Below are 22,519 nucleotides of genomic sequence, written 5' to 3'. Positions count from 1 at the left end.
TATTGCAGGGAGGCAACAGTTTGTCCAACACATGGGTGAGAGGAGGAGGAGGAGCAGGATGAAGAAGAAGTCTCCTGGCCTGTTGCTGTCTGCATCCAGGGTGCCAGGGCACGTGGTCTCTGGGCTGGGCAGGAAGAGACCTGGCCAAGGCTGGTGAAATTTCTCCTGCAAGGGCTCAGCTGGTAGACACAGAACCCTTTTCCCAACAGGAAACTCACACCAGATGACCTTGCCCAGCTCAGGGCTGATCCCAGCCCACGCGGGAACAACGCACTGGGGATGCATTATTACCTCCTGCAATAATTTCCAGCCAGCAGCAGTCTCCCAGGGCTTTCCAGATGGCCAGGAGTTCTCACAGGTCTTCCAGCCATTGGAATGGCCCTGGGGGAGTGGGGCATTAATATTTTTTCCAGGCAGAGTGGCCAGCTCAATCATGAGAAGCTGCTAGCCCAGTGAGATGCTGGACTTCCCCGCTCTGCCTCCACTTGGCTAATGCTCTGCCAGGGCTCTTGGTGGAATTCTCAGTACTCCCAGATGAGAGAGTTTAATTCTTTCCCTTCATCCAAGTAAGTACCCCTTCCAGGGTTTAATTAGTAAATTAAAAGGGTAGAAAGACCAAATTATTATGATTAGGCACAAGCCCCAGTGATGATGTCTCTCTCTTGCAGACCGGTGTGCTGTGTCCTGACACACTCCCAGTCCCTAAAAGAGCTGAAGCAGCAGACTCACCCCCCAGACTGATTCCCTCAGTGGGACGCTGGGCTCAGCTTTGGGAGGATGAGAGCTACTTAACACTGATATCCAGGCCTGGAAGCCCTGACCATGCAACCCACAGTGCTCCATACCTGAGGGAGGAGGAGGAGGATCCCTTTGCTGGGGTGGCAGTGACCACGAGCCAGGGGTGCTGGCAGGAGCTGTGAAGCCTCTCAGCGCTGCCTCCGCACATGCAGGAGGAAAAGACCAGTTTGTAGAAGCAGGAAGGACAATGGGATGCTACCCTGGGGATTTGTAACGCCTTCCTGGTCCCTGCCAGTTCCCCAATACTCTCCCTGCTGTGCCAGTGGCTCCCTGGGATGGCCCACCACCCACCAAACAGCCCACAGCTGTGTCTGCAGGTGCCCCTTGGCACAGCACCTCTGCCAAGCCCTGTGCCTCAAGCCCTGAGTCCTGCTCTCCAGATTAAGGCAAGTGATGGGTTAAGGAGATCTGCAGCCCTGTTTTCTATCCCTGTCCAAAAAAGCCATTACATTTTGCCTGGCAAAAATTGTTCTCCTTAAACCTGAGTCACTTATGATTCCTTGTTCTGATGCTCAAGAGATTTCTTCCTTTTCCCTGATTTCCCCTGGCAGAGCCCAAACCCAGCAGGGATCAGCAGAGAAGGGGCTGAAGCCCCTTCCCTGACCACCGTGGACACCCACCTTCCCACAGAGGTGGTTGCTCTGCAAAGGATGGACACTGATCCAGCCTTATTTTGGGGGCACTCAAGGGGGGGAAGATGCTTTTTTTAGTCTGACAAGTAAAGGAGAGGTTAAAAATGTCTTTTCATCAGCTGGGCAGATTTGGGAGATTTTTATCAGCTCTCTTCTTGCTTTAACTCTGGTTAATTTTCCCTTGAAATGTTGGCCCAAGGCAACGCCAAGGCTGGCTGCTGACTCAGTTGTAGCACTGCTTCCCCTCCTGGGCTCTGTGACGTAGGAGAGAAGGAATCCCAAGCAATTATAACTTGATTATTTTACTGAACGTGTGATTACAAATGGGAACTGCAGAGCAATGAGCACTGCAGTCAAGATATGATTAAAATGAGCCCAGGCTCCCCCAGTCCCAGCTCTTGCTCCAAAGACAAACAGCTGCTTGGGAAGCCCTTCACAGCCCAGTTATTTCTCAGTGATCACAGGAAAGGTGATAAAAACCCTATAAAACCACAAGAAGTTTCCAGGATGATTTTTTTGTACAGTTCTGCTCAGTACAGTTCTGCTCCCTGGGAGAAGGATGAGCTCATGGGTGGTTGCCAGTGTTATATTAAGTCTCAGTGAGCCTGAGAGAGGTAGATTAGGTTGGCAATTAGAAAATGCTGCAGGGATGGGATGTCCCCCGAGAGGGACTCGACTGAAGAACCAGGAGATGCCAACATGGCCAAACTGGCCCCTTCCCAGCTGCCAGTCATGGGGTTTTGGGTGTCCCTGGGCATGGTGCTGGGGCTCCTGCAGGCAGTGAGAGGAGCTGGTGGCAGGACAGGACAGTCACTTGCTCTTTCACTGCTGTGGATTTTCCCAGAGAACTTGGTGTCACCCCAGCAGGCTTTTCCCAAGCCTTGGGGTGCTGAGCATCACAGAGGAAACAACAACTCAGCTGCTGGCTGCCAGCTGACTCCATCCCTGCCTCTGCACCGGGAGAACAGCCTGCACGGCTCTCCCGCAGAGCATGACTTCTAGGCAGGATGACTTTCTGGAGGGTGAAATAATTCTGATTTGGGAAACCGTGGGGCTGACAGGAAGCAAGTGAGAGTTGCAGCAAAGCAGTTGGAGGGAACATATGTAGCAGTGCCAGCAGCAGCTCTCCAGGGCTGTGTGGCTCCTGCCCAAGCCCAGCTCCAATCACAGAGCCAGCCTGCTGTAAGGGAAAGATGCTGTGAGTCAGGGATTTAGGCAAAGCAGTGTCTTCCCGAGGCTGGAGGAGGACTCGAGCATGGAGCCTCGTGAGCCATCGCTACCTCTGAGTGCAGGAGCTCAGTAGAGGCTGGGGAAAGCCAGGAGAGAGGGAGCTGGGAGACCGAGAGGGGTGTTATGGGGCAAGTCAGAGCACCCATGGGTACTTTGTGTTTTGTCCCTGCCCTGTTTCCCCTCAAGTGACCTTGATCCAGTAGAAGGCGATCACAGAATTATGGAATCGCTGAATGGGTTGGTTTTGAAGAGACCTTAAAAGTCATCCAGTTCCAACATCTCATCCCCGTGGGCAAAGACACCTTCCACTAGACCAGATTGCTCCAAGCCCCATCCAAACTGGCCTGACACACTTCCAGGGAGGGGGCATCCATGTCTTCTATTGGCAACCTGTGCCAGGGCCTCACCACCCTCACAGGGAAGAATTTCTTCCCTAAATCCAGTCTAACCCTGCCCTCTGTCAGTGTAAGGCCATTCTGCCTTGTCCTATCACCTAGCCCTGTCCTTGTCCAAGCTCTCTTGAAGACCCTTTAGGTACTGAAGTGCCACAATAAGGTCTCCCTGTGAGCCTTCTCTTCCTCAGACTGAGCAATCCTCAGCATTTCCTCATAGGAGAAGGATTGCATCCCTCCAACCAACTTTGTGGCCTCTTCTAGACTTGAGATGACCACAGTGACAATGCAACAGCTCAGAACGTGATGGTGTCACAGCATCACGACGTCAGAACCCATTGGCAGAGAGCAGCAGGTTCTTTTAGCCTAGTGAAAAAAAATCCCAAGTTTTAGAAAACACATGGAGAACCCCCTCTTGTACTGAGATATTGACGTATCTTCTGCAACCTCAAGCATCCAGAGCTGGGGGTGACACCTCACTGCACACCCATGGGTGCAGCTCGGTGCCTCCATCATGAAGAAGGGAGGTGGGAGGTGGAGGGCAAGGGAAGAGCATGGAGCAAGTCTGGGGTGCAGGAATCCATGCAAAGGCAGAGCCCCAGCTCTGTGCCCTTGGGGCAGGCATGGCAACCGAGGGATCCTGCCTCCTGTCTCCATCTCTGGCTGCTGCCTCGCTCGCAGAGTGTGTGGAGAAGAGCAGGGAAGGGAGTACAGGAGCTGTCAGATGCTGTTAGTGGTGTGACACCTCTTAATAAGGCCCATCTGTCTGGAAGGCAGCAGATCCGGCAGGATTTCTGCAGCCCCGATTGTGAATGCTACTGCCAAGGTTCTACAATCAGCACTAATAAACACGCTGGGGCAGCATTTGGCACCATGAGCTCAAACATCCCAGGATGAGAGCGAGAAAATCAGGATTGTAACAAAAATCCTCACTGGAGCACAGAGCTCCTGGGAAACTTGTTGCGTTTTTTGGGATGTGTTGGTCCAGCTGTGGGTCACTTCTGGTGGTGTACCTGGTTCCCACGGACACCCATCTTACCTGGAAACGTGCACATGGATCCTGCATCCTTAATCAAAAGGCTGAACAGGTTTTCCACCAGCCTTTCAACCATGAAGAGCCACCAGACCTTTATCCGAATCTTCATCCTTCTCGTCCTGCATTGCTGCACCCCAAGGGACACAGGCAGCTGCGTGGGACAATAACTGTGAGAAGGAAATCCCTGTCTGTGGGAAGAAGGGTTGTGGGGACGCTGTGGGGATAAAATCTGCTGTGCCAAACCCACGTGCCACCTCAGGGCAGCACGTGTCACTGGGCAGCGGGCACTCCTAGCGCAGGATGGCACCACACAGAGCGTGTCTGGGAGGGAGCAGCTGGGCCCGTAGGTGTGGAATAGCAGCAGAAAAAGCCCATGTGATTTGGGAAATGCCACATTCGGGCATGATGAAAGGGTAGAGCTGAGTCAAGTGGCTATCGATGAATCACAGGGCTGCAGGGAACACGCTGGTGGGTGTTTAAAACCCTCTGTAAAGCTTGGCTCAGCTGCAGCAGACATTTGGGCACACAGGAACGTGCTCTGCTGCCTCTTCCGAGAATCTTCCCACCAGAGCTGGGGATACTTTGTGGGGTCAAGGGGAACCAAACACCATGGTGTCCATGGGGGTCCCCTGCACACTGACATCCCTGAAGCAGGGGAAGGGACCTGCAGATGGGTGCCTTGATATGGAGCATGTGGTCCCAGCACGGCATGTTGGTGTGAACCGAGCTTTGCCGTGACAGCCCTGCCCAGGGCATGTTTGGTGCCAGGGGCCCTGCCACCCCCAGCTCCTGGGCCCTGCAGAGCTCTGAGTGCTCCCTTAGATGGCTTGGCCTCTCCTGAGTGAGCAAAATGAAACTGACTTCATTAGAAACCCTATTACATTGAGCAGTCTGGAGCACCAGGCCACAGGGGATAGTGAGTCTCCCCTTTGCCGGGGATTGGGGGGTCCCCAAGTCAAAGGTGCTGATCCTGTGCATCCCCACAGAGGCTCACAGAGACCTTTGCCCTTCATGTTATTCCCACAGGTGGTCCAGCCTGTGTGCCCACTGAGGCTCCTCTTCCCCAGAGTCATGGTGCTGGGTTGCAGGTGTGTCCCCAACCCTGCCCCACTGTCTGTGAGGATCGGCTGGAGAGCTCCTCACCGTGAGCAATAAGAATCACAGTAAGTATATACTTCCTTAAATCCCCTGAACTCCTGAATTAAAATACGGATGTGGGATTTAACTTGGAAGGTTTTTGAAGGAGATATTTTTGTTATACATCATCATGCATGTCACCAGCCTCAAATATTTGGAAGGGCTGTATAAATAACTGTGTGATCACCTTTTCTCATCTGGCTCCTGCCTCTCTCTATCCCACAGCTGCCACAGAATGGGTAAATGTGCGTGGCACTCAGGAACCTGCAAGTTTACTCTTGGTTACTTTCTCAAATTTTCATGACAGGTGCTGTCACAAGACTTGTTTCATCTGAAAGAGGAGAGGAGAGGAGAGGAGAGGAGAGGAGAGGAGAGGAGAGGAGAGCAGAGCAGAGCAGAGCAGAGCAGAGCAGAGCAGAGCAGGATCAGGGTTCACGAGGATGCTGCTTCCCCGTACATCCGTCAGACACCTGCAAATTGTCAGGACAAAATTGTTGACACTGAAACACCATCTGGGACAAAACACATACCAGAAATTACACCATGCACTGGGCAACAGTTGTGTCAATCCCAGAACTACTGGCATGTGAAATCTTAGAATAACGGATGGGAATTTTCATGACATTTTCAGTGGAGAGAGAGAGACAAAATGAGCCAGAAGCTGTTTCCCACACTGACAGCAGAACCAGCCAGGGAGACCTGGGGACATGACTTGGCACGTCCCACATCTTTGTCCCCATCACCCCAGACCAGCAGCCAGTAGAGATGCCCCAAGGTCTGAACCCCAAAAATGCCCTCCTGGCCCTGGGGCCTGGGGCAGGGGGCACCCTGAGTGATTTTTTTTCCAGAGCTACACCAAAAAGATGTTGCTATTAAAAGACTTTCTGGGTCTACAATGTGAATCCTGAGCCACAGCCAGACAGCTCATCTTGGGTTCAGCTGAAACCCCTCCATGCCAGGCTGCCGCTGCCGCAGTCACCGGGAGAAGAGAAACGTTTGCCATATGCTGAGGGATTACTGTATAAAAATGAGATGCTTGGCTGCATGCCAAGGCACAGGGTTTCCAAATAGAGTCTGAATCCTGGACAGAAAAGTTCCAACTAAATATAGACATGACAGCCTCAGAGTTGACTTCTTTTTTTTTTTTCCTTGGTTTGAGTTCACTTAAAATAACATGTTGAGGGTTTTTTTGTGCCCCGCTGAGGGGGCAGGTAGAGACATGTTTACAAACACAGTTACAAACCCAAGGACACGGTGGGATGGGAACCTCACCCTTCCTCCTGCCCACCCTTGAATGGTCCTGAGGGTGGAATGGATGCAGGTGCAGAGCACCCAGGCTGTCTCCAGCCCTTGGGGAGAAACCAGGAGAGGTGTTCTCTTCCTCACACGCTGCCCAGAAAGGTCTATCAGCCTAAAAACCATTGCAGGGAGCCAAAAAATTTGGGGCCCATGATGACATGGGACAAGACAAGTGGGTGGCACCTGTGGAAACTCACTCGCACGTGGCTCAGCAAGGAGAAGCTTTGCTGGGTGGTTTCAGAAGAGCCAGTCCCGCTGCTGGGAGTCAGGAGTGATGGAAAGCTGAGAAAAACTCAGCAAGGAGATGGTGCTTTCACTTGGAAAAGGCGGTGTGGATTTTCTGAGCTGCCAGCCCTGCTCACACCTTTTGGAGATGTGGGCTGGATTACTCAGCCACAGAACTACTGGCAAGTGCAGCAACAAAATCAAAGCCCAGCACCAGGATGGAGCAAGGGATCTCAGTGGCTTTGGGATGCAGCTGCTGCAGGTGCAGTAAGTGAAATGCTTTTGCAAAAGCCCATAGAAAAAGCAACAGAGCCTAAATAACTGGGATGGAAGAGCAGGTGCTGGATGTGCTCCTCACACCCAGCATGGAGCGCTGGGAAGAAGCATTGGAGGGGAAGTGGGGAGAACTCATTCTCATGAGCCAGCCACGTGTGCTTGAGGCAGCGGGATGCTGGAAGCTCTTTAAAGGGTTGGGGGAGAAAACTCCCAGAAAGCTGGAAGTCATTGGCTAACATCACATATACATATGTATAATATGAGAAAATATTGGTGATAGGCTTGATGACAGAAAGGAGGTGAGACAAGCCCCTGCATGCATGTTGGCTTGCACAGTTATCTGCAAAGGGCTGCCCAATATCTTTGCATTCCAAGCAGGAATTTATTTAAGGGTCCACAGCTCCTAGGACAGCTGATAGGGATAAAAATTAAGCAGATGGCTGAGACAGGCCTTAAATGAGGCTGGCCCTACAAAACATAGGATGTCTTAGTATTGAATAACCAGTTGCCCAAGAGGGAAAAAAAAAGGTTTAAACTAATATAAAAAGGCAGGAAAGTAGCTGAGGTGTGATCCCACTCCAGCAGAGGAGCTGCCAGGAGGAAGAAGTCTGGCTGTGTAAAATTCCTGTTCCTAAACAATGGTGCTGGGAAGGTCGGTGACATGGGGGAGGTAGGGCTAATAATAAAAATACTGTTGGAGTTATACCTTACATAGAGAAAACTGCACTGGAACTGGCTTTCCAAGAGCCCGGCAAAAAGCTTTTGTTTAATTTATGGGGCTCAGGCTATTTTTAGCTGGCAGATCCTTGGGGTTTTATCTGGGATTGCTGCTCTGAGCCAGCAGCTGGAACATTTTAATTGTTTGCTCTGGATTTAGGGTGGGGTTTTTTTCTAAAGGGAGAAAGAGCAAAGCAGGTGCTGGGGTCTGACCTTGCTGGTCTCCCGATATCCTTGCCAGCACCTTCCAGAGTGGGGAGAGGAAATGGGTCTTGGAGCAGCTCTCTGCCTTCTGGGAGACTTTTTGGGGTGCTGCTGGGGGGTCATCAGATGAATCCCTATCCTCCAGTCCAGCCAGGACCCAGCCCCAGCCCCTGCCAGAGGCCAGCAGCCAGCAGGTGAGAGTGGCAGGGGGACACCGTGTCTCCCCATCCTCTGGTTGCTATGGAGGTCTAAAAATAGCCTGGGCAGTCCAACAAGGAGAGAGCATCCCCTTCTTCCAGGAAAGCCAGAAGCGCTCCAGGCCTGCGTGAGGCAGTGCTTTATTTGTCAGGAAAGCCCTTTGGTATCTGCCTGGAGCATGGATGTGAGAGGAGCCATCTGCTCGGGGACAGGAGGTGTTTACGCCAGCCCGGGCAGACACGGGCTCTGCGGAGCCTCACCCCGGCTCCCATCGCGCTGCTGGCACCTCCGCCCTGCTCGGAGCTTGGCCCCGCTGATGAAGGCAGACTCTGTTTATGAAAACACCGGCTCCACCGCTCTGGGAGCTCCCAGGACAGCTCAGAAATCCATCCTGGCCGACGAGAGCTGGCATGGTGGGGTGGCAGCGGGACTGCCATGTGCTGGGGGCCGGTGGGTGCCCCTGCCATGCGGAGCACTGGGAATGCCGGCAGCCTCTCCGGAGCTGTGCCCTGGTGCTGAGCACAGTGCAGCCAGAGGACCCTGGCTGGGCAGGGGGCTGCAGGGGCTGCTGGGCTGGAGCTGATGGCAGAGCCACTGGCCTTGTAGGCAGTCCCGGTGTGGGGACACCACAGCACAAGAGGGTATTTTGGGGTTTCCTGTTCCACTGCCTACGCTCAGGGCTGCAGGCAGACACCTCTCCCTGTGCTCATGTGAAGGTGTTGGTGAGACAGAAAGGAGGCAATTAAAAGCAAAGCAAAACACCTTGGCCTTGGACATGCTCCCAGGAGAGGGTGAGGTACTCCAAGACCCCCATCTGCCCACACTGACCCAAGAGGACATGGAATTTGGATGAAAGGGAAAACTTTGAAGAAGGGCAAAAAAGCACAAGTTTTCAACCTTACTCTCTCCCCCCCCCCCCCTTTTTTGTTTTGCATTTTTGTCTTCCTACAGAGTAAATCTTTTTCATTTGGATCCTGCTGACACAAATAACCCCAGGTTTTGGGTTGAAACATCAGCAATCACCTCTTTCCATTGCTGGCCAGCATGGCAAGCTAATTTTAACCTCCTAAGCTCCCTCCCATCTCCTGGAGGTTGTCCTGTTGCAGCCAGGGAGTGCTAGAAAATAGTGCATCGCCCACTCATCCAGCCTCCTTCAAGGGAAATGTTTATATGATGCCAAAGAGAGGGTTTCCATGGCAGTGATGACTCTAGCACCGTCGCCTTGGAAACCACTTGAGGCCATCTTGAAGGGTTTGAAAATCCCCTTCAGAGACAAATAAGGAGAGGGAAAGGAAAGGCCACTGGGATCAGAGTGGCATTCCAGTTCTCCCCTGGCTTTCCTGTCAGCTCTTTGCCTGCTCCCGCTGCCTGGCTCCCCGCCCATGCCACCGGGATGATTTGTAGCCCAGGTGTCGCTTCATGGATAGACCAGGACAAAGGAATGAGGTGCTTTGCAAACAGCTGATGCTTCCTCCTGCTTCCCAAACCATCCAGCAGTGACTCTGGTGTCAGGGCACTGCTCAGCCCCAGAGGGGGCTTCAGGGAGACTCCCCTGCGCCAGTGAACGCCAAGGTGATTATTAGTGCCTGCCCAACTTCAAGCACCGGCTGCTTTTGGAGCAGCAAATGCACAGGTTCCGTGTCTTTGACAGCCCAAGTCCCCATCACACGTGAAGAGCCCCGTGTTTCTCCTGAGGAGCTGCCAAAATCTGAACCACAGGCAAGAGACGGCTGCTGGCATCAGAGCGCTCGCCTGTGGCGGTGGAAGGGAGGCACCTCTGTGTCACACGCATGCCAGGCTCAGCCCCCGCATGCCGCGGTTCAGCTCCCACACCCCGGGGTTCAGCCGACCGAGTGCCTTTGGCCACTTATGCTCCCAGCCTTCAGGAGCTCTGTCACCAGCAGCCAGTCCATCTGACTCTCAAGGACACCAAGAACACGGCAGGGAGAGTAAAGTTTTCTGAGCAGATGGATATGAGCCCCACGATGCAGCTGACACCGGCAGGGGTGGCCAGTGTTGCTGCTTGTTCCAGCTATGGGATCTCTTTCTTTGGGGTTTTGCTGAAAAATATTAATTATCATCTTCATTTTGTTTAGGGCAATGTAAAATATTTTCTTCTTTCTCCCTGAGCTGCCTGCATGCTGAGGAGTCAGTGATTCTCCAAGCCAGAGCTCTTCCCCCGGCACTCACACCTTGCTCTGCAGAGTTGCCTCCCACCCCCACCTCAGGGTACCTTCACACCACCCCCCACCCCACACCTGCCCTCCGAAACCCAGCCAGCTTTCCCACAGAGAAACACGCGTGCAGACCTTTGTCCCTCCACCGAAACCAAGGGAGCGTCTGGCCACAGTGCCAGTACCAGCTTAACTCACGTCTCCACCCCGCTGCCTGTGCCGGGCTGCCTGCTCCTGCCTGCCCCTCGAGGGGGGCAGGGGGCATGTGGGGGTGCCAGGGGAGCGCCCAGTTCACTCCTGACCTACAGCATGTGAAAATCCTCATTTATATTGATGCAGCTTCTCACGTCTTGAATGTTGAAGCACGTGGGCGTGAGGCATATGGGGTGCTTGGCTCTGCCCAGGAGGGAGCTCCTAGCACGCTGTGTGTCACAAAATTCATGCCTGGCCCGTGCTGACCCAGGTGCCAGGTTGGGATGCAAAGCATGGAGTTACAAGTGTAAATAGGTATTCAAGGACATGAGATGTCCCAGCCAAGTCAGGGCACACAGATACGGTTCTTTATGAGGTTCTTACATCCAGCAAGCACTCAGGTGCAACACAATTTCACTGAGCACTGACTCCCACACTAACACATCTCCAGCCACAGTAAAACTTGGCAACAGCGCCCTGTTTCTGCTTGTCTATCGATCCAGGTGTCCTTGAGTCCCTCTGGCTGCAGTGACTGACCTGTGACACCAGACGAGGCTGGCAGTGTCTCAGAGCCTGGGATGCTGTGGTACCTTGGTCATGCCAGGGATAAAGCTGTTCTTTACCCCTCAGGGACCGCTCTAAGCCTCCCAAAAGCAAAGCCCTTCTCTCCAGGGCCGGGCTGTTTGTTTTACTTCAGCACGAAGAATACCAAAGTCTGCAATAAAACTCCACTACCTCATCACATCGCGGTGTGTCATGAGAACTAATATGTATTTTACCTTTAACGTCCTTCCGTGCTATAAAGACTGATGAACCGGTGCGGGAAGGGGTGCGGGACCCTTTGGGGTCGGTTTGCGCAGGGGCAGGCTGTGGGTCTGCCGGGGAGATTAACCCGCGGAGGCTGTGGGAAGGCCGGTTCTCTCCCCTTCCTCCCGCGGGGGTCTGGCCCCCTCCTGCGGGCGGGCGCGGGGGCGGCGCGGTTCCCCCGCCCGGTGCGCTCCGGCAGCCCCGGGGGTCTCTCCGCCCGGGACAGCCGCTCCCCCCGCCGCCCCCCAAGCCCTTGCCCCGCCGGCGGATCGGCACGGCGGCCTCGCTGCCCCTCCGAGGGGCCGCCCCCGGCCCGCCCCCGGCCGGCCCGCCCCCGGCCGGCCCTGCAGAGCGGCGGTGCCGCCCCCGGCGCGTCCCGGCCCGCTCCGCCATGGCCCCGGCGCTCCGGCTCTGCGCCCTGGCCCTGGCCCTGCTGCCCGCCGCCTTCGCCGCGCAGGACGTGGCCGGAGGTAAGCGGTGACCGCTGCCCCGACGTGGGCTGGGGGGGTCCGGGCGGCCGACGCTCCTCGCACAGCACCCCAACATCACGGCTTTGGACCCCGTTTTTTGTGGGGTGGCTGGTGCGCGAGGGAGACGGGTACCCCGTGGGCTCCGTGCCAGCACCCACTGGGTGCGGGTGGCCACTGGCCGGGGCGCTGTGGCCACTCAGAATGGGGCTGGGCAGTGAGAGATGGGATTTCCTCCCATCTGTCCCTCGCTGGGAGTTCCGCAGAGTGGGATCCGGTGCAGCGTGGTGTGTCCTTTCGAGTTCGGGAAGGTTGAGTGGGGCTGGAAGTGGAGCTTTGCTCTCTGCTTTTCCAGCTTCCACTTCAATGGAACTTCCATACCCAGAGGAGCTCTGGCTGCCCCATCCCTGGAAGTGTCCAAGGCCAGGTTGAACGGGACTTGGAGCAATCTGGAATAGTGGAAGGTGTCCCTGCCCATGGCGGGGGGTGGAACAAGATGGGCTTAAAGCCCTTCCTACCCAAACCAACCTGTGATTCCATGATTTAGTGATGATAACAGCTCAGGTGAGAGAGCTGCCCTGACCAGGGGACACTCACTGGGCAGCCAGGTTCCTGCTGATGGCCCTTTGGAGGAGATTTTCCTTCAGGATGGGGGAGACTGGCTGGGGCAGCCTCAGACCAGGAAGAAGATGGGTGTTGTCAGATATGGACGGGTGGGGAGCAGTGGGTGTCCAGCTGCTCCTCCTTCGTGGGTGGGGGATGGAGCATAGGCCCACGGGTGCTGCACCAGGTGAAGAAGACACTGTAGCAAAGCATGAGGAGGACTGCCTTCAGAGTGTCCTAAGAAGTCTGCCTGCTCTTCCAAGCCAGGAACTGTTCTCCATGTGATGACACCTGCATGGTGGCTCTAGCAGGGAGGAGATTAAGGACCAGCACGTTTTGCTCTTCCTTCCACCCCAAGCCACTCACTTCACTCCTCTTGTAGCCAGCTATCAAAAGCATTATCCAGGTGGCTTCTAGCACAGCAAGAGCTGCTGTCCCACCTCTGTCCCTGAGGACTGCAGTGCTTCCTGTGCCATTCCTTGTGAGCAGTCTGGTCACCTGAGATGGGGCATTTGTACAGCCCAAATCCTGAAGGGCTGCGGTGTCCTGGAAGCAGCCCATTCCCAAACAGTGTAAAGTGGGTGGCTTTGACTTAATGACTTGGAGGATGATCCCCAGCTGGGGGTGCCAGGAGAGGGGATACCCCAGGGGAAAGCAGAGCCCGGTTAAAACCACACGTTCTGCTTTTGCCCACCACTGGCCTCCTGTGGTGTGGGAGGGTGTTTTGTGACTCTGGTAAGGAAACAGTTCCAGGGCAGCACAGGAACTGTTGTGCTTTTCCTGCCTCAGTTGAAGAAATGGAGAAGATGCAGCTTCACAGAGTGTTTAAAATCTGCAATCTCAGCCTCTCTGGGTGTGTAAACACCCTTATCTGAGCTATGTTAATCAATTGCCCAGTTGTTTGGAGGGCTGCACAGAGCATGTGACTGCTGACAGTGGGTCATAGCTGAGGGTTCCTGCCAGCTGGAGGGAGAAAATGCAGCTTTGCTGGTTGTGAGGGTGGAAAACAAGCACCTCTGGGATTGATTTTTTCCTGATTACGATGCTGCAAAGCAGTATCCTTCATCCAGCAGTCAGTGGTCAGGCAAATTGGTTTCAGTTTTCCTTGTTTTTTTAAACCACTGTCAAACAGGCTGGTGCTTAGACTCTTAAGCAGCGGTGAGTTTTAAATAGCTCATTCTTGAGGGCTTGGCAAATCCCCCTTCCTGAGGATCTGGGGAAACACACCAATGAATTGCAGGTGAATATCCTGTAGGAAGACTTCCTCCAAGAGCACTGCTGCGAGCTGTAGCTGAGCCCAGAATGGAGCTGGACTGGGCCAGCTTGTCCTGTGTCTTCAGGTTCAGACCTTATCCATTCCCCTGCCCAGCTGGATGCATCCCATGGGGATGCCATCATCCACGGTGGCACTGGTCCTGAGAGCCACCTGTGTCTACAGAACTGGGGTCTTCCTCTGCCAGATGGGGGTGGAAACAGGTTCTGAACATGGGCACAGATTTTGGCTGCAGTGCTGCTCCCATTGCCTGGACTGTGTCCTGCTGAAGGGAGATTTGGATGAACTGGCTGGGGTAGGGTACAGCCCTCATGTGCAGCAGGAGGCCTCCTGCAGGATCTGTAGCTGTACATGTCCCCATGTGCTCCTCTGCTTCTCCTGGTAGTAACTTCCGTGTCTGGGGCTTGTTTGCTCAAGCTGCTCCATCATCTGGTGCTGCAGGACTGTACCACCTACCCAGTGCTTGCCCTCATCCTCATAGGGCCCCTCCAGACCAACCCCAGCTGTGTCCTCTGGCTGCCCTACTGCCATAGCAGATGCTTAGGCTTTTAGGAAAATACAACCCAAGAGAGGAACTCACAGCTCAGGGGTTTGTCAGCAGAGCAAGGCAGATAAACTTTCATTTCCATTTGGGCCTCCCACCATGACACAGATCATGTGCTGAAGCTGGTGACTCTTGCCAGCAGCAGCACGCATTGCTGCTGGTCCTGTGGTGGGTACAAGCAGGCTTGGGGGAGCCTAGAGTTTTAAACCACTGACAGTCTTGAGTAAAGCCCTGAGGTGTCTTTTGTCCTTCCTGCAGATTGTCACCAGTATACAAACAGGAGCTGTGAAGAGTGCCTGAAAAATGTCACCGTGAGTAGCAGCAGTAAGGCTCCCAACCTCTCACAATGCCTGACAATGTAATGCCCTTATGGAGCAGTTTCCCTCCTGGAAGGGGCGTTGGCCCCCTGCTCTTGTCCCAGACATGCTCCAAATTCCACCCACCTATGAGGGTGAGAGGGCAATCCCTCTCTGGTGCTCTGGAAGGAGGTTGCTAGAAACTGGGTGGGTTTTGCTGTGTGCTTTTTGATTAGAGTAATGGAATTGCTGGGCTACTTCCTCATGGATGGGCGACGTGCTTGGAGAAGGGACTGAATGAGCTGGACTGGCTGGTCAAGATGCCTCTCCACCAGTGCTGTGGCACTGGGTGGATGCAGGATGTGTACTGGTGTCCTGCCAGTCTCCGCTGCCTTATCTCAGATATCAGCAAACTTGAACTTGAGTCAGATCTTGCAGCTGATGTAGCCAGAACCAGTTTGACCAAACCCTGCCGAATGCTGGGGTTGGAGCCACCAGGAGAGGAGAGTGCAAAGCCCTGCAGATACTCTGGTAGTGGCTGGGCACACACACACCTCTCCTGCTCATCAATTTTGTGTGTGTAGAGTGCTTTGCCTCAAAGGCTTTCTTCTTATCCCAAAAATAAATGTAAAGGATTTGGTTATAAATTGTGCAAGCCATGGTGGGATTCTTAAGACTGTCCTGGGCAGGGCCAGTAGCTGACTCAATGATCCTTGTGAGTCCCTTCCAGCTCAGAATAGTCTACCATTCTAAGCCAGGAGAAGGATTCTCAGCATCTTTACTTGCTCTAGAACTCTGTGCTCCCCTCAGCTGCCTCTCCTGGTGCAGTCTGTGCTGACACAGCTCTTACTCCTGAGCACCCTGTTGCTGCTGGGTGGTATCTGCTTCTCGAGAGCCGGCAGCAGCGGCCCCATGCTGCAGCTCCCAAAGCAGAGCGTGGCTCGCTGGCAGCACGGCCGTGCTGCAGTAATGCTGTGCTGCCTGGTTCCTGTGTTGCAGTGCCTGTGGTGTGCCAGCAGCAGGAGGTGCATGGAATACCCCGTCCGAAGAATCCTTCCCCCGGCCGACCTGTGTGAGCTCCGCTCTGCGCGCTGGGGAGTCTGCTGGGGTGAGTGCCAGCCTGGGGTGGTGACTGTGTGAGTGCTTGCTGCTGGTGGGAGGTTGTCCTGCCTCCCCATCTCTCTGCCAGTGTAGCAATGACAGGCTGAAGTCAGTCAGGGTTCTGCAAACTTCCTGAAGTGTGGGTGGGGAAGCGGAGTATGAGCAGTTCCCTGCCTTCTGGCAAGTAGGACCCGTGAGGATTTAGCTACTCCAAAATACATCCCTTATGCTTTGGTGTGATGGAGGCTCCAGACGTGGCTAGCGCCTGGGAACAGGAGTGGAAGGTGCTCTGTGGGCCTGTGCAGCCCTTCCTGGTGTCTGGATCCCAGAAGCTCTCTCCTCTGCAGCTGGCATGTTGCTCCGTGCACCGCTTCTGGCTCTGCACGTGGCTGCTGTCCCCGGTGGGCTCCTGGAATCAGAAGTGTGGTGACTTCTCTGGAGGCCTGTGTGTGCTTCTAGTGCTGGATGTACCGTAGTCCTGCTCAGCTCTTACCCACCTGAGGAAAAAGGCTCTTCCAAAACTATCCCTTGCACATGCAGGTCTCCTCTGGGAGCTTCTTCTGGTGGATAGCTTGCTCTTGGCTGCCTCTCCTCCCTGCTGCTCTGTTTTCTGAAGGATTTCTGGAGAGATTGGTGCCTCGTTTTGGTTAGACCAAGCTTAGTGCATGTGCATGCTCAGACAGGACCCAACTTTTGGGGGCTGCAGCAGGAAGGGAAGCAAGCTGGGGCTTGGTTGCTCTCACTCACCCCCTTGATGAGGAGCCTGGAGCTGAATTGTCATTGCCTGTCATCTGTTGTGCTTGAGGCTGGGCTCTCTTGTCTGCCCACAAGAGTTCAAACTGCCCCTGTGCTTGTGGAGGAAGAATCTCCTCTTTGTGAGCCCTGTGGTATGCTTTTCTGAAACTTCTGTAAGACCTTGAAATACTAGTTTGGATGTAAGAAGCTTCACAAAAGGTTTCATTATAGAAGAACACATTCCTTAGCTTGCAAAACTTGCTTCAGAGAAGATTAGTCATGTGGGAGATTAGCTCTTACACGAATCTGCATTTTTGGTATGTGTGACTTGGCCTCTATGATCAGCTGGAGGAGTGCCTGGTGCTCTGCCTCAGACCTCTCTGCATGGGAAGGGGGGAGCTGAGCCCCAGGCTCACCCTGAATCCCTGAAAGGGTTTCAGAAGCACTGATGCTGCTGCAGGCTTTGAAAACAAGTCCAGTGGTGGAGTCAGCTGAGCCTGGAGTACCTAAAAGAGGATCTATTTAGAATAGATAAAAGGAAGATGTTTTTTTACAATGAGGGTGATGAGGCACTGGCACAGGTTGCCCTGAGAGATGGTGAGTGCCCCATCCCTGGAAACGTTCAAGGTCTGGTTGTTTGGGACTGTGAGCAGACTGGTCTAGTGAAAAATATCCCTGCCCATGGCAGGAGAGTTGGACTAAATGACCTTCAGAAGTGCTCTGAGCAGGCTCGGGTGCACTGGGATTTCTGTAACCTGGCTGTTGTGTATAAAGTGGCTCCTAAACAAATAATTCCACAGGTTCAAGTCCCTGAACAGTCTGAATCATACTTGGAAGAAACTCCTCTTTGTTGTCACCTTGGCATCTAGACGTGTCAGTTTTGGCTGGTGTCTCTACTGCCATTACTGCAGGAGCTGAGTAGGATGAGCAGGGCCCAGGGCTCGCAGCTGCTGCTTCACCACCATGTTCCAGCAGGTTTTGTTCTGTGTGTGGGCAAGCAGATCCCTCCAGCCCTGGGGAGACATGGCAGTGAGGTGCAGGAAGCAGCACTTGGCCTTCAGCTGCTGCACTGCTGGCTCCAAGCTGATAAATCCCAACAGATCTTGTTTCTGTTGATCTCTCGCCCAAGGACTCCAGACACCTGTAAGTGTCAGCTCATCTCATCAGATGTGGCTTCTGAGGCTGGCTCCTACGGGCAGTAATTCCTCCCTGTCAGAGGTTGTTCCTTAGCCCTGAAGCCTTCAGTTGTTGGGTTTTTTTCGCTTGATGGTTACTTTTTACCTGGATTAGTGATTAAGGTAGCTTTTTCTGCCAGAGGAGTTTGACCTGAGTGTGTTTGTCCTTGCCTTTCTTCATAGCCAGTAACTGAGCACTCCTGTTAGCAGCTACACACACTCAGCTGGTGTGTATTTGTGGGTACCAACACTTGGTATATCTACAGCTAAAAATGTCAGTTTGCTTTCCCAGGTGGTTACACGTCTCCAGCCCGGTGACTGAAGCTGCTGGTGACAGTGGTTGTATGTTCATAAATAGGACAAGAGGAAATTGCTGTAGGACAAGAGGAAACGGCCTCAAGTTGCAGCAGGGGAGGTTTAAGTTGGATATTAAGAAAAAATTTCTTCACTCAGAGGGTGGTCAGACAGTGGAACAGGCTGCCCAGGGCAGTGGTGGAGTCACCATCCCTGGAAGCGTTCAAAAAACTTGTAGCTGTCGCACTTGGGGATGTGGTTTACTGGAGGACCTGGCAGTGTTGGAGGAACAATTGGACTTGATGATCTTAGAGTGCTTTCCCACCTTTAATGATTCTGTGATCCTATGATGCTGTATTGTAACTCCAGGCAGCTGTGTCTGTGTGTGCTAAATGTGTTTCATCAAATCCTTTAGTGAACTTTGAAGCCCTGATCATTGCAATGTCTGTGGTGGGAGGAACGCTCCTGATCACGTTGGGGGTCTGCTGCTGCTGCTGCTGTTGTAAGAAAAAGAGCAAAAGGCAAGTATTGGGCAGGTCCCCTGATTGTGTGGAGCAGCTCAGATGCAGCCACATGCTGCTGCAGAACTGAGTGCTTTAAGGGACTTTTCTGTCTGCCAGGCCAGACAAGGATGACGAGAGAGCAGCCAGGGAGCGGGAGAAGAGGCGGGTGCGGCAGGAGGAGAGGTGAGTTTGTACCACAGGCCCTCAGGCTGCAGAATGATTTGGCTCCTGTCTGTGCTGTCAAACATGACGCCAGGAGGCACATGGGGCTCAGCACATGCAGTCAGTGGCTGCTTCAGCCCTAGCTCACACACAAGCCTCATGAGGATGTCATGCTGTGGCGACTCGTGGGAGTAGCATCACAAGTGTTGTGTATGCAACTCCCTGAGGGCTGCTGACATGTGTGGGCTCTGGTGGTCCCTGGTGCCCCCAGGAGGTGGGAGGCTGAGCAAACCTGCCAGCCTGGAGCTCCCTTGGTTGGGATTAAGCAAGGAGCTGTGGTGCTTTTTGTTTGGTTTTGTACGCCAGTTACTGACTCATGGCTTTTCTGTTTGCTTCGTGCAGGAGAGCAGAGATGAAATCACGGCATGATGAAATCCGAAGAAAATACGGTACAGTACTGACATGAGTGATTCAAACTAAGCTTTAGATGAAGCAGCCTCAGTAACTGTGCTCCATGCTGTGGTTACAGCTGTAGGTGGGACCTGACCAGCAGGGAAAATATGGTCCCTGCTTCTCTTGGCTCAGTGAATTGCTCTCTGAGAGCAAGTGTACAGATGCTGGGGTCGTGGTGGTTGAGGCCACACAAGGGATATTCTTCCTGAGCAGGGAAGAGGAAGTGTATAATGTTCCCAAGAACCTGTGTCCTCCAAGCTTGGTATGTGGGAGAAGCTGATGGAGCTTGACTGGAAGGGAGAAGCAGAAGCTGGCAGACAGCATCACCATAATGCTGTTACCCTTCAGGTACAGCCCTCCAGTAGCCCTGTGGTGAGCGAGTGGCTGGGGAGCCAGCAGCCTGAGGTGTGGGGCCAGGTAGGAATCAGAATGCCCACAGAGCAGGAGCACAGAGCAGGCACCAGTCCCACCCCACTCCCAATCCCACTGGTCCTCTGTGCTGGCAGCGGTTCCCCAGGAGGTGTCTCAGTCCCCTGGGGATGGGAGTGCCCAGCCTCCCTCCTGGGGCTGGACTGTCCCTCAGGTGAGTCCCATGGACCTGGGCCAGGTCTGGACCTACCTGAGGGGAACATCAGCTTGGAAGGAAGCAGGGAACAGCCAGTTGCTCTGTGCAGGGGAAGGTGCCTCCAGCCTGCCCATTGGGGCTGCCGGGGGCTCTGCCAGTGTCTGACTGTGGAGCAGTTGGGCTCATGCATGCTGCACTTGGTGGTCTCTGGCGTTGGGGGAGCTGTAGGGAAAGCTAGAGTCCTTTTCCTCTGTCTGCAGCTGCTGCCTGCTGCAGGTCCAGGGTAGGCAGGAGATCCCAGGGGCTCTGCATGGGTTGGCTCCTCTGGGGAAGAAAGAGCAGGCAAAGCTGTGCCTGAAGGAGCTCTTGGTGGGGGAAGCACCTGCCTGTGGAAGAGCTGTGCTCTGGGACTGTTTTGCCATGTCAGAGTTCTGTCTTGCTGCAGCCTGACCCCAGAGTTTGCAACCCTTGTCCTTTCTGGCTGTTCTTCAGAACTGTTGGGCTGGGAAAGCAGCAAATAGCATGGCACATGGCTCGTTGCTAGTCCAGAAGTCAGCCTCATACCCTGCCTTGCTGTCTCCCAGTCTCGATGCAGGAACAAGGAAGCAAGTCTAAGAACAGTTTTAATTTAATTTGGGTCTGGGCTCTCTGCTAGCACGTCCAATCTGACAGAAGGGGTGTGCAGAGGGAGTGCTCTGGAAGGTTAGCCAGGCTGCTTTAGCTGCACTGTACATGGACTGCCTGGGAGAGGAGTTTGCCATCAGGTCAAGCTTCTCAATATATATCTCCTCTTGTGCAGAAGGGGAGAAGGAAACAGTGCTGACTGTGGGCACAGCTCAGGTAAGAGCAGGTGTTTTGGGAGTACTGCAGCCAGGAGGCTGGAGGATGCTCAAATGACAAAGAGTTGTTTCCAAGGACTGGTTTTCTTGCTGGCCGTGACCAGTGTAGGAGCTGCTGTCTGAACAAATCTCTCCTCTCTTCTAGGCTTGTTCAAAGAAGAGAACCCTTATGCAAAATTTGAGAATTAGCATCTCCAGACCTGCCGCTTCTCTCGTGTTGCAGTAATCCCTGCACTGTAACACAGACCCACCCACCCACCCATCCTGGTGAACAGTGCCTTCTGCAGAGCCAAAAGTCTCCAGGCTTCCCCCCACCACCATGGTGCCACTTCATCTGCCACAGAGGATGAGCCAAATGCTTGGTGACACCATTGTCCCCACTCCAGATGCTTGGTTTGGCCAGAGCTTTGCTCTTGCCTCACTGGTGCAAGAAACCATGGCATCAATACTGGAGGATGGCACATTTCTTCTCACTCACCCCTGGGGTGGTTGTGGTCCAAAGCAATGCACGTAAGAGTCCTTGTCTCAGCCAAGGGTGAAAGCAACATCACACATCTCACTCACTCCTGCCTCACCAAGAACACTTCATGCACACAGAGCTAGGCTCTTCTGCTCCCCCCCCCCTTTTTCTTTTCTTTTAGTAAATGCAAAAGCCAGCAAGAGTTTCCTGACACATGGGTCAGCAGGAGGCTTTGGCTGTCACTCCAGGTGCCTGCACTTACCCCAGCACATTAGCAGTCCTCTCAAAGAGCACAAGTTTCTGGTGATCTGATGCTTCCAGGAGGAAGGTCTTATGTGCACCTTCTCACTTGCAACTAATTTGGGGAAATGCCCCAACTCTCCTACCTCTCTGTGCCTTTCTAGAAAGGTGGTCTTGGGCTCAATGGCCACGTCTTTTAGCAATACTGTAAGTTTCAAGTGCATTTATAATATGCTGACTGTATATTAAACTGATTCAATTACTGTTCTGGTCTGAAAGAGTTTAATTCTGCTTCCACTGCAGGCACAGGTTGGCAGTGGTGGCTGATGGAGTTGTCACTGTTACACAGGTCTGACTCATCACGGGGTAGCTGAGGGAGGCAGAGGCAAGGCTGCCTTGGGCTCTTGCTGGGCTTGAAAGGAGGAGTGTGTTCCTGGAGATGTTCAGGTGTAAGGAAGAGCTTGGGCTGGAAGTAAGGCTGCTCTCTAAGGAAGGAGCTGGGTGTCCTGGCAAGAGCTTTTGGCCTGTTGTGCCCTGGCACCTCTAGGAGAGAGCCCTCATGTACTGGGGTGGCCTGGGGGCTCAGACGGAGCTGGGGTGGGGAGCTGGGGTGGGGAAGGAGGATGGAGCTGCCTGCTCTGGCGGGGTCCGGTGCCTGCCCAGGACTGGCTGTGGGGCACCCGCAGGCCCCTGTGCAGGGCCTGGGAGAGTCTGGGCCGAGGAAAGCTGCCTGTGGCTCCTGCCAGGAGGGGACACTCCCCAGGCTGCCGTGGGCTCAGATAAAACACTCCCTCTGCACGGCCGGGCCCGTGGAGCTCAGCACAAGCTGCTCCAGCTGCCCCTGAGGAGCTGAGGTGGCCGGGAGCCCTCGCTGCTGCCGCTGCCCGGGCTGCACCGTGCCAGGCCCTGGCTGCTGCCAGGACGCTCCAAGGGCAGGACTTGCAGGTGGCTTTTAATTCAGACTGTCTCTGACTGCTGCCAGAAGAGACTCGGGTGGGAGGAACAAAGGGATGGACTCTGCCAAGCTCTCGTGGTGGCTGCTCTCCCACCTTCTGTCCGAGGCAGCCGGGCTGTCCGGGCAGGGGCTGCGTTCTGGTGCTGCCAGCGGCGTCTCCGCGTGTGCACGGCAGGGAGATGATGATTCAGAGATCCATCCCCGTTTGGCCTGAATCTCCTTGTGCATGGAGATGAACTGTGGAGCCTTGTAAAGAGAAGGGAAAGTGCTGATAAGGGTCCCGGTTGTGCCCTGGGCTTTCCTGCGTGCGCTGGCCCAAAGTGGGCCAACCAAAGGTACGGGGGAAGCTGTGGGGGCTTTGTTTGAGAGCCAGCAATGGCCAGGGACAGCTGGTGCTAAAGCCTTTGGAGCTGCCTTTCCCCTGCTGGGCTGCACCAGGCTCCGGGCCCCATCCTGCCCTGGGACTGGGACCAGCATAACCATTTTGGGTTCCCTGAGCGTTTCCACTGGCCCCGCTCCCAGCACTAAGGGGTGGTG

At 54.2% G+C, this 22,519-nt stretch overlaps 1 protein-coding gene across 1 annotated transcript; it reads left to right on the top strand.

The window, feature by feature from the left end:
- The first annotated feature begins 11,665 nt into the window (after positions 1-11,665).
- Positions 11,666-21,290, top strand: PTTG1IP (PTTG1 interacting protein). The gene is made up of 7 exons (XM_069024463.1): positions 11,666-11,787; positions 14,463-14,515; positions 15,500-15,608; positions 18,221-18,326; positions 18,426-18,491; positions 18,873-18,919; positions 20,473-21,290. The coding sequence occupies exons 1-7, from the start codon at positions 11,709-11,711 to the stop codon at positions 20,514-20,516; spliced, it is 504 nt and encodes a 167-aa protein (XP_068880564.1). The 5' UTR covers positions 11,666-11,708; the 3' UTR covers positions 20,517-21,290.
- The last annotated feature ends 1,229 nt before the right edge of the window (positions 21,291-22,519 follow it).

The sequence above is a fragment of the Aphelocoma coerulescens genome, chromosome 9 (genome assembly GCF_041296385.1).
Source record: "Aphelocoma coerulescens isolate FSJ_1873_10779 chromosome 9, UR_Acoe_1.0, whole genome shotgun sequence".
Taxonomy (NCBI): domain Eukaryota; kingdom Metazoa; phylum Chordata; class Aves; order Passeriformes; family Corvidae; genus Aphelocoma; species Aphelocoma coerulescens.
This window is presented reverse-complemented; position numbering and strand designations above follow the sequence as displayed.